Genomic DNA, 12,454 nt, shown 5'->3' with positions numbered 1-12,454 from the left:
TCTGCAATACAAATTTAATGAAATTCAGTGATACCTTATATTCCATAACAAACATATTTTTTATATATTTTGAACTATATCTTCTGCAGAAAAGTTAAATGTTACGAAACTTTATTCATGACAGAAATATGGCTGTGACAAAATTCATCTATCGCGACTAGGGGCATTTACAAAAGCATCGCAGATTAACATACGTTGTACCCGGCAAAGAACCTCCACTAAATATGGGCCCCATATGTATGACCGCCCGTCAAGGATAAAGGTTCAGATTAGTAAAAAAAATATTCAATATTCAAGGTACGGTGAGTTAATTATATGCTGAAAAGTGTATAATGTTTGTTGTTCCCACAAGAATGTAAGTGCGTGCTCCTATTTTACCATGCCTGCTACTGATAGAGAACAAATATAAGTTCTTTATTATGTTTTATTACTTATTTACTAAAATATATGAGAACACATGGTGTAATGGTTGCAGCTCCTTACAAACATGTTGTAAAACAAAAAACTTGGCGATTAAAAAGAGTGGCGGAGAGTTTATTGCCAGTTCTTCGCGTCCGTTCTACGCCTTGATTTGGGAACTATGCTGTATATGTAAAACTAGATTCATGTAATATATATGTATTTATTAACGTTCATAAGTGTACAGTGTGTAAATAAATGATTTGAAATTTCAGTTTCACTAATCTGACAATTTGCAAGTGACGTAATGAAAGGGGAGGGCTGCAAATTTGTAAAAAATAATCATCTTGACATACGTGAGCGTGGCTGATTTTTTTTATTCATACTAGGAAGCCCATGTAGGTAACTAGATTACAATTATTCCATCGTACATGGTGCATGTTTATAATATTATAAAAAGTAATTTGAGTATTGTCCTTTGTACAGCTTACAGAAAAAGTGTTTTCTTAATGTGTAAAAACTATGTTAACAAAAGACAATACAATGTGCAACAATACGGACTGGAAAATGCAAACAAAATTAGACGATTGGAATTCAAGAAGACAAAGGCATCTCGTCTCCTAGCATCCATAAATTTTCTTAAAAGATGCAAAAATCACAACATCATCCCAACTGTGTAAGAAGAAGAAAGGACATAGTTGGGAGCGCCAGTATTCTTGAAACAGCAATTAGAAAATTGTTAATTAAACTTATTGCACATAGCTTCAATCAGTTTATAAAGTGTTTTCTTAATTAGTAATTTAAGTGTAACATCTAATCACAAGTCCTATAAGACCATAATAAGCGTGAATGTGTGAGTATGTGAATGGATGTGTTTGTGTTAGTTTTTGGAACATCAGAGTTATGCCACGATAGACTGTCTAGCGCTCTCGGCTAGCTAGGTGATTTTCCTATCGCAGAATCCAAAGAGTGGCAGATTTTATTATAATGATTTTGTATTTCTTATAATCTCAGTAAAGATGTAGAATAGTAACTACAAAACTCACCAGCGGTTTCATAGCAGCGGTCTGTCTCGAGATGCGAGTTCGTTGCGCACGAACAGACACCGTTGCTACATTCAGAATGTACTCCCATAGTGGAGTGACACTGAATGTGCTGGACGCATTCTTCTCCGTTACGAGCCTCTGAAACATTAATTTACATTAGGATAAGAATACTGAATCTATTTTCATATTTCTAACTTGCATTTGGAAGTTTACTTTGTAATATGAAGTCCTAATCATGGGCGGCTTTGGCCTATTGGCTCCAAGGTTTGACTTCGAACCCCGGCTGTATACCAAAGTAGTGTGTATTTAACACTCCCTCGTACGGTAAACATTTTGAGGAAACCGGCATACTAAGGGCCCAAATAGTCGATAGCGTGTGTCAGGCACCTATTTGCCTATTAGAAAAGACCTAAAAAATTGTAGTGCCCTTTTAATTTTTAATCGTACACATATTCTCACCCTTCAAGCAACCCTTGTGCGTGCTGTTCACCGCAGCGTAAACGAAGCCATCTTTACATACACAGTAGCTGCTCTGTTTACAGAAAGCATTATCTGGACACTCGACATCCGAGTTACACACGTTTCCGGTCCTTCCTGAAATTAACAAAAACGGTATTAGGGTACATGTAATACTATACAAAATTTACCGGACTAAACACTTACTAGACTCTGCCAGGCATAATAAATGATATGAGTAAATAATTATTCATCATTAAGATACGTTCTAATAACAATTACATAATTAATTATGAATATTCTTTGTCTTATTAATTTCTCGCTATCTCTCAAAGTGGCGAAGCCTCCTTCAAGCCCTTAATTTTTGAGAAAAGATTTGAGGTTCCATCACCTTAAACCTCTGATACGGATAGGCTGTAGGGCTCCGTCCGTTACCTTAGGTCTCTTGGTAGTCAAATCCTATACTTATTTATGTATTGATTATTTATCTGTTAGGGTCTGTAGGGCTTAGGGATTTTTAGATTAGTTATCTTGTGTAGGTTGCACTACACTACTAATATACATATACTCCTGACATTTATTATATATAAAATTAAGTACAGTTAAAACCATGGGCTTATCAAGATAAATATTGTCGGTCTTATTCGTAAAATTCACGGAATAGTTAAAGAATGCTGTATCATGTTCATTTACTTTTAACTGACTAGCTAGTGATAGTGACAAAAGTCTATTTACGGCTTCAAACGTGAATATAGCTGTAATGTTTCATTTATACTTTTTTATACTTCTAGGATATAGGGTAGTTCAGGTCTGGTACACTTTTTTGTTAATAATAATTTATTCGCATATGGTACAAAAATGTTATGGTGGTACAATTTAATTGCGTGCAAATTTGTCTTAAATGAAATTCCACATAGGAGTTACATATATTATGAAACATATCATCATTTATTTATAGACAATTTTTAAATTAATTTAATTATAATGTAACACAAATAATTAATAGAACTACTGACTTCTGTCTTTGATCTTTGATTTTGAGTAGTAGTTTCAGGACATAATGTTGACTATTTATGTTTTTCTAGCCATAGTATCCTTAATCCATATTCACTTTCAAGCCCCAAACACTGACGATGATGGTTTCGAATAAAAACAAGCGGGCTTAAAACACGTGAAATTTTAGATGAGTACAAAAAATATTCACCATCGCCATAAGTCTGCGTAAACATTTCAAGAATGATTGACGTAGTAATAACTAAGTCTAAGGTACCAACGATTTGTTATGTCAGGTTAAAATACGCAAATTACGTTCACGTCCAAGGCGTAGAATTATGGTTATAAAATTATCAGTACGGATGGTTCATAGTTTATGTAGCTGAAGTTAAGCCTCTAATACATATATATATAGTGAGTTTAAGCTGGGTAAAGTATTTGTATTTTTTATTACAAGTAGTATGACTTCCTATATACGAATCTAAAAAGTCAAAACTCTAAAAAGTTCAATATTTCCAGCCTTCTTGTCAAATACGCATCTTCGATAGTTGAGACTTAGTACCTATAACTTAGAGACGTATTGGAATACTGAGAGTATGAGACGTCTGTCTAGTTTTATGTATAATGAACTAATTAGCACATTGACGAAAATTGTGACAAGTCCCGGTAAAAACATTGTTATCATAATGTAACGATAACGTTGTTTACACACAATCTATATCAGGAGACGTATGCAAACTTTATTGTTTGACTATTTTATTATACCTTTTCTCACTATTACAACTACAAGGTTATACGCATCGCTATTAGGCTGTCTAAAATAAGAGAGGATAAAAATGTCAGCAAATGAAGTTTATGATCTCGTATCATATTTTATATTAGGTCCTTACATATGAAATCGGCGTTTTGTATGGAAGGAAGAAACAATTTTTTAATTAATCAAAGTATGTATTGATATGCACTTTTGCCATCTTATAGGCAGTTCATTGATCCCTTTACTAAAAATACAATTCGGACGGGAATTAATATTTTTAATACTTTAAAATCTTTGAATGAGCTTTTGACTCCCCTATCAGTGCAACATTTTTTACCTTGCAAGACGTTATCCAAATTTCGAAAAAATGGTAATCTGTTGGATCAAGGTCCAGGGAGTACGGTAGATGTCTTAGACATTCCAATTGAAGCCCCTCTAATTTGGTAGCAGTCTGTTGTGCAGTGTGTGGTTTAGCTTTGTCGTGAAGCAGCAGTGGCCTAGAGCGATTGACCAGCCTTGTTTAGCAGCTAGCTTTTTTATCATAGTTGGCAGTTGATGACAATAGACATCTGCCGAAATTTCCAGAACGAAAATGTTGGAAGCAAAAACACACTGTGTTTTCTTTTACCACCGCCGCCATACACATCATTAATCCTTCGAGCCTTTTCTGCAGCACTGGTGCTACGATGGAACTCGTACTCGTAAATAACGCCATATTTTATGTTTTTTATTTTATAAACAGAGTGACGCAAAAAAAAGAAAACGGGAAATTGAAATGAATTATGGTTTTCGAAAAATGCACGAGTAAAGAGCTGATCTGTTGAATGAATTTGGAATTCCTAATCAAAGAGGATTTGTGAGGTGAAAGTGGCCAGTACGACAAAACGCCAATTTCGTTGGACGTAAATGATTTTTTTACTGAGCCTACCCTAGGGAGCGTTCAAGTGTTACCTCACGCAATTTTTGGAGATTCTTGACCCCCGCACCCCATAAAACCCTGCCGTAACGTTGTCTGTATACAATAGTAAAACGTGTCGTGTCGAAACGTGTAAAACGTCACCCCCAGTGACTCTTTATACCTAAAACTTACCATTATGTGGTGTAAAGTACTGGAAAGTGGAAAATAATATTAACAATAACGCGTATTTATAATTAATATAACAACAATAATTTGACAAACGCCTTACGAAAACATTGAGAAAATCTTCGACTTATTTGTTTATTCTTGAACCATAAAGCACAGTCTAAGAAAGTAAAGCGTCTGTAAAAAATCGCATTACGGTACAAAATAACTGTGAAAATCTCAATCCGGCGCAATCAAGCGACGTGAAATATCAACGAACTCTACACTTTCTACAAATAAATCTTTGGGAACCGCTATGTACTGTCGCATTTAATGACATAAAACATAACATAGTTTATTTCACGTTTTCTAATAGAAATCTTGGAGTTACTTTTTTATGTATATTTACAGTTTTTTTTACACTGAACTGGACATACGTTTGGCCACAATCCCACCTGATGTTAAGCGAGATGTGGCCTATTGATGGACAGGTCCAGGAGATACCTATTCAATCGCCGCTTAAATAAACCCATATTATACCGTCTAGGGAAGATGGAAGAGGCAAGGAACTCCTTGGGTGTTTTTATAAGAGACGACTAATCAAATCGTGCATTGTGGCATCTGGTGTGGTCTACAACGAAGGGCAGTACTCTATTTGTGCTATGTAAATAATATTATTAATACGTTCATTTACATATTTTATTTTTCTTTTTTTCACCCATTTGCAATCAGTCTCTTGGCTTTTATCAGCATTCAAGACTTTAATTCGATGCTTGGCCGTGGTTTACGAGTTTGTTGCTGAAGTCACCTCCTGTATTGTCCGGTATTTTAATGTCTTCCACGACAGTGGTGTTTTTATAAGTACTACATTTACACAATTATCAAGTATATTTATTCAGTGTGTGCTTGGGCTTGAAATTTTTGGACTGGGAACAATTTTAGCGCAAACCCGTATGCATAATGCTAAGAATCATTGACGAGACAAATACTTCATCGATAACGGCTTAACCAGGCCTCTCGAGCCCCTCGAGAAAGGAAAAAAACTTTTCAAATGTTTCAAAAATCTGTAAAAAACTAGAAAGCACGTTTTCCTTCGATATTTTTTAAATGATTGCGAAATCAAGTAGAATCTAGTTGGAATCTTATTATTTATTAAAAAATTCCACTGACTTTGCTATATTTTTTTGGGTAATAATTGGGGGCCATAATCATAAAATAAACCATAATTTATTACATATTTCTATTATTTTTTGAAGATTTGTACAATCGTGAGTGTGTTAAAATTGATTTAGTATAAACAATCACTCCGCCTATATTTGAATATATCGCTTGCCGCGGGGAACAAAATCGTAAATTTGCGAGTGTTTAAATGTGTTTTCATTTTTGACTTCCTTGTATGATGTACTATAACTGAGATTTTTTTCAGATTTTTTCAAAACATATTACTATAAAAACACGAGGATGTATTTATTCTACGAAAATTATTTTGTGCAAAGTGTTAGTAATAATCAACATACCGTAAATATAGTTTTAGTTTAGATTGTAATTCTACTCTAAATAATCATAAAAGTTAGTGGGTGGAGATTAAAAACCATTAAAAAGGGGTAATAATATATCTGTGTTTCACCCAAGTCATAATAGTTTATTACCTTCGTTTAGACATTCGTCAAAATGTGCCGTCGTAATGTGTCGTCAGTAATATGGTTAGACAGTGAAACAATCGAAAAACGCTCATCAGTCTAATTAGACGAATTACTGTAATTTACATTTGGTTTTATTATTTACACTATATACATAAAAATTATGTTTAAATCGTCGAATATGAAAACACAGTAGCTTGATATATATAGTTGTATATGTAATGTACTAAGTATCGTAGTAATAATAGAATTAGCTGCTTTTATTTTTCCTGAAAAGTTAGGATTTTGCTTTTACGACTCTGGTCCCCGGGGCAAGCGACTTGTAAAATGGTATATGAGCAGTGTCGCCACCGACTGGTGTACGAACGCGTACAGATACCGGCAAACTTCTTGAGCATTAAACAAGGGAGTGGAGGAAAGTTTGCGCATCGTACACAGCGCGGGACGCGAACGTCAACTGATTTACCAATCACGCCATCGACACGTCACTCTCCTGCCGCCTCCCTCAGGCAGGCAAGGACATTTGTTCAAGATGTTTGCCGATAGATATAATAGAAACTCGTATAGATATATTTGTCTTCCTATACGAAATTCGTATAGGAAGACAAACGATGCGTCCGAGCAGTTATTAAAATCAGTGGCAATACAACCTTTTTAGGTCTGGGCCTTAGACTTCTGTCTGTCTTCTTCTGTTTCATGATCATTTGTCAATCTAACAGGCAAGCCGGTTTCCTTCCTTTCTTATGTTTGCGCGAATGTAAAATGCTTTAAATTAATGGACTTTCTGTCCATTGATGTAAAGCCGGGATCGAACCTACGATCTCAGGGATGAGAGTCGCACGCTGAAGGCACTAGACCAACACTGCTCTTCCCGAACAGTTACTTACACTTTATTATAAACTGTCATTGACGTATTAAGGAATACTAATCACGCCGAAGTATAGTAATGATAGTAGTATGTACGGATTCAGTAAACATATACACGCCCTTTATATATCTATAGTTGTAAACCTAGATTGTGTATGATTTTTAACTAAATTATAGCGATAAGGCCTGCGACATGTACCTCATGTTAAGTATGTGACCCAGTTGTACCAGTCTTGGCCAATGTTGGCAAACACTGTATTTGGCGCAATGTCTTCATACATTGACATATAGTACTTTTAATTATATATTAATTGCGGAAATTGCCAAGATTCTGTTTACGAATGAAAAAAATTGTGTACTTATATCAGACAGTTGACATTTTGTGTAGGTAATTCAAATTCAATAAATAATGTATCCTGTGTCTGTTTCCGTTGGGTATATAGTGTATGTTGTATTATATATATAAACAATTGATTAGACCTTTGTACATTAAACTGTCAACAGCAAATAAAAGTACCTTTGAGATAAGTGTTTTGCAGGGATTCCAATCCAAGTAACCCGTAATATCATCAACTAAAGTAACTCATTTAATAAGAAGTACATAAAATCAGTTTTGTACATTAAAATGTTAATAGAAAGTTTTCAGATAAGAAACTGTCGTTAATTTAAAAAAGTAATTTCAATAATTCGCTTCGATACTAAAACTTATTTCCGTACTTTCGTAGCGAATCAATCAAATGAAAGATTATCTTCACAAGAAAGCGTGATCGTTATATAACTCCAAGTATTACGTGTCACACCTCGTTATAAAATTTTAATTAATAGTATTGTGAAGAAAATTTAAACCGCTAAAACTTAGATACGATTCAGTCGAGACCTATGTAGTCAAAAGTCAAAATAGCTTTACATAAAAGTCATGTAGTTAAGCAGTTAGTAACAGTTTGTAAATTTAAAACACGACTACTAGCCTTTTGAACCCGCGTAGTTCTCTTTATGTTAAAAATAAATGTAATTGCAACGTTTCAACTAAATTGTATTTGTCTCTTGTTATCTCAGTGTAAACACAATTTGACAGAAAGAGACGGAATAGTGATGTAGTAAGCTATAAAAAAGCTTAAGCGTAGGTAAATAGGCACGGTAATGGGACAGTGAACTGATTAAAAATTGAGCAAAAATACATTAGTATTTTATATTTTTTACACTTCATATAGCAACGGGCGGATATCAAAAACATAGGTAAAAATTTGTGTTTATAAAATACATTTACAAACTAGAAATTTATTGAATAATTTCAAGAAAACTTCAGTTGTGACATGACAAGACCAGATACACAAATTTCTATTCCTGTTGTCTATGGTACTTGAGAAAATACTCTTTTAAAAATAAGTTGATCATACTTTATGAACATGATAACAAGTACATACGTACAAAATACAAATGTACTTATGTCAAGACTGGAGACTTCGTTGTACCTATCAATAGTACCAAACCTAAGCGTTATATTAAAATTTTTGAGCAACAACAACCGAATAGCAACAGCTATTCGGTTTTGTTTCTAAACAATAGTCAAACAATCAAAAATATAATGCAATTCTTTTTTATAAAATCATGTTTGAAATTTAACAATAATGTGCCAGTGACAGAACTTTGGGACCAAGTACGTAGGTATATAACAAAATCTACGCTGTATATTTTACTTTTTCAACGAATGGAAATTAAACGGACTTTTATTATTATTATTAATAGCTATAAAATTTATTGGGAGTAAATTTTGTACGCAAGGGAACTATAAACAAAATGTTTACTCCAAATTAAAATATGAAACAAAACATTAACAATTAATTTTATCACAATATATTACAATTGGAAATCATAAAAAAATTGACAAAAAAAACTTACGTTTTTCGGGACCCTGAGCGGCAATGACATCCAGGAGGCCTACAGCCAGGAAGAGGTACCAACCCCGCATCGTGACGTCACTGGCGCGCGCACCTCACGTCTAGGCAAAAAGTAATTTAATTAGCGGCCGCTGCGAACGCAGATAAGATATCTTTGATTAATTGTGATAGGAAAAATACTACAGTCACGAGACAAAGGGCCTGGTGGGGATGTATCTCACACGTTTTAAAGAATTTATTCACTTCTGAAACTATTCTGAAAAGATTCGAGGGGCGTGGGCACGTCACCGTGTCATGAAGTGAACGAAACGTGTTTATTTAAAAATTTTGAAAATAATTGGTAATTCGTGATTTTGACAGAGTATATAAGACAAACACATCAGCGTGCTACTGTCAGCCTGAGGTCGTAGGTTCGATCCCCTGTGCACCAATGGACTTTCTGTCTATGTGCGCAATTAACATTCGCTCGAAAGGTGAAGGTATACATCGTGAGGAAACTGACTTCCGACTGAAGCACAGGAGGCCTACATACTTGCCTATGAGATTAACAAATGATTATGATACAGATACAGAAATCTATAAGATCTAAATAACACGATTGTTCTATCTAAATAACACGAAGGTTTTCCCACAAAAATATAAGTACGAAAATGAGGGGAATCCATTAAAAATATGCACGCCGTTATGTGTAGCAGCATATACGAACTTTCAATTGTACCACCATAACATTTTTGTACTTTATTCTTGCATTAAATTATTAATATTATTATAAAAACAAAGAATAAACATATGTCATCTAAATATATTTTCTAGCTCTTTGAATTCTTACTACGTAACGTAACAATTCAATCTATTTCTATCGCAATCAAAAACAAAGGAAGCTGTAATAACTCGATTTGAGAACAATGTTTCGGTCCAATGCGGTTGTAGTTTCACACGGAAATCGTTCCTGTGTAAAGCTTTCTACACGTAATATTTGGGACGATTTTCCATTCGAAATTTGAATATTTTTAAAATTCCACTTGTTATAATCATAGACGCTATGCTGGGTTGAAGTAGTGTTGGTGTAATGGTTTTAGCGAGTGTCAACCCTGAATTCGTGTTCCGGCAGTGTATCTGTTTTAAGTACGCAACACTTGCTTGCACATTTCAGGTAGACATCGTGAGGAAACATGATATGATTTAAAATTTGATGTGCGTTAATAAATTAATAAAGACATTCACGGAATATCAATTTGAATAAGCGAGTTCTGTTACTTCATTCATGAGAACTATTCACACGCTGAAATTGAAAGGAAAGTTTTCACAAGAGTACAGAAATTTGGGTTAACCCATGCATGAACGCATAATGACTGAGGAACATTATTTCTTAAGCACTCGTTTCTGTACATATAACTGGCACAGGAAGATGTAAACCTGAATATAGAATGTTTACATATGCAGATATTTCGAGAGTGCAGACATTTTTAGCAACCACCGAGAAGTTACCACATCAAGTTACACATGTCTTAATTATATGTGCAGCGTTAGGCTCGAGCGTGCGACTCTCTACCCTGTAAATCGGACCTATATGAGCGCATATCACAGCGCTTCAAGGTAAAATGGTGAAGCCGGGATGTTATAGACACTAAAATCGTCGGCGTTTGAAGAAAGCTACTTGGGACTGATACAATAATCTTAGGGCAAATATAAGGAAGCGTCCTGTTTTTTGTTATTATTTGCGTAAATCAAAAACAATAATAAAATAATGTCGGAGTAATTATTATTGTTCGCTTTACGCCCCTGACTTGCGAACTAGTAGTGAATGTAAATTTAGAATCAATTTAACATCTTTTCTCTTAACGTTCTTAAGTGTACTTGTGTACAACTTTATTCATATGGGTATGGTTACCCATATGAATACAGTTGTTTTAGGTTTGAGTTTATTTAAAACAGTATGTGTTATAACATGTTTATGTATGCCATCATTTTGTGAACGTACTTAAAAAATTAAAAACGTTTAAACAAAATTATTACAAATCCCTTTCCTTAGGTTAGAGACATATCTGTTTGTTTCAAAGAATATATTTATTTAAGGAATGGAAAATATATTGTTTCCTTTAGAATCAAACAGGGTTTCACAGGTAACATACATCGACTGAGTCACTCTACGATTATTGTTATTGTAACTATATATGTACATATAGGAGTATGGCCTTGCGTTGACCATGACTCTACTACTACAGTTAGGTTTATAATAAAATGCGTCACTGATGTGTTTCTTACTACAAAAATCAAATAAATAGTCAGAGTGTACTTAGTATTTGAACTTAAATACTAAAAGAAAATTAGTTAAGACGTCTTGCCGGAAAATAAGACAAGAAGGTCATCAAACAGAAGAAAATACTATAATCAGAGACGAAGATTGGCAAATGATGTCAAAACCTAAAATTAATTTTACCAAGGGTATGGAAATGGTGATTGTGTCAGATGTTGTCAATGGCTTAGCATTTTTAAAAAATGAATGCCCCCTATGTAATACATATTAATTGTTAACTTAAGAGACTTAAATAATAGGTATTAGGAAGAATAATGATAGGTATTAAAAATAACTGAAATTCAAACTCCAAATAATTTTAATAAAAACTTTTCTATATTAATTTATTATTCTAATTTCGTGAGATCCTTGCTTAAAATGTCTCTGCAGCTAGCATGATTATAGCTATTTTAAATTAGATTGTGTCTCAAGTCTCCACGTTGTAATATATCTAGCCGATTTTGCTTGTCCCCCTTATCAATCATTACGTGGGCACCACGTTCGGAAATACTGGTCTAACGTGTTTTAACAATATTAGAGTAATGTAAGCTTTTTTCGTTTTAGAAAAGTTCAAAAGTTCATTCAGTCAAAGTCAAATAATTTATTTTTATTATCCTTATAAAAAGGCCCCTTTGAAAGTCAAAATGAATAGTCTGGTGTGTTTCCGATCAGTTAGAGAAGGCTCTTTTCTTAAAGGCCTCTAAGTCGTATAGGTTTGAACATCTATTGGCAGCTGGTTTCAAATGAGGCGTGGATTAGCTGTGTGGAACGCCAGGCGTCGAAGGAGAGGATTTACATATTAGTTATAATTAAACGATCGCAAGAGGGTGTATCATTGTGTCAAAACACAGCGTGGTATAAAAGAGTTTTTAAATTTCCGGTTTCCTTATTTAAACCGTTAAACTATAATTCCTACTATTACGAAATATTTGACGTATTCTCTATATAGTACTTAGAGTAATGTGTGACACCTACGTGAGCAACTGTACCTGTTCAATAAGAAATAGAATGCACAACCAATCATCGCGGAAGACATTTCGTT

General features: G+C 34.1%; 1 protein-coding gene across 3 annotated transcripts in view; it reads right to left on the bottom strand.

The window, feature by feature from the left end:
• LOC123708928 (prion-like-(Q/N-rich) domain-bearing protein 25) overlaps positions 1–12,454 on the bottom strand; it is a 28,890-nt gene that overhangs the window by 3,629 nt on the left and 12,807 nt on the right. For all 3 annotated transcript variants that reach the window (XM_045659950.1, XM_045659959.1, XM_045659969.1), the window contains exons 2-4: positions 9,118–9,217; positions 1,905–2,039; positions 1,446–1,583 (exon numbers count right to left, since the gene is read on the bottom strand). In XM_045659950.1, coding sequence (XP_045515906.1) covers positions 1,446–1,583; positions 1,905–2,039; positions 9,118–9,187 — 343 coding nt within the window. In that variant the 5' untranslated portion in view covers positions 9,188–9,217. The remainder of the gene's footprint in view (positions 1–1,445; positions 1,584–1,904; positions 2,040–9,117; positions 9,218–12,454) is intronic.

Source organism: Pieris brassicae, chromosome 1, assembly GCF_905147105.1.
Source record: "Pieris brassicae chromosome 1, ilPieBrab1.1, whole genome shotgun sequence".
Taxonomy (NCBI): domain Eukaryota; kingdom Metazoa; phylum Arthropoda; class Insecta; order Lepidoptera; family Pieridae; genus Pieris; species Pieris brassicae.
Note: the sequence above shows the minus strand (reverse complement) of the source record. Positions and strands in the feature narration are given on the sequence as shown.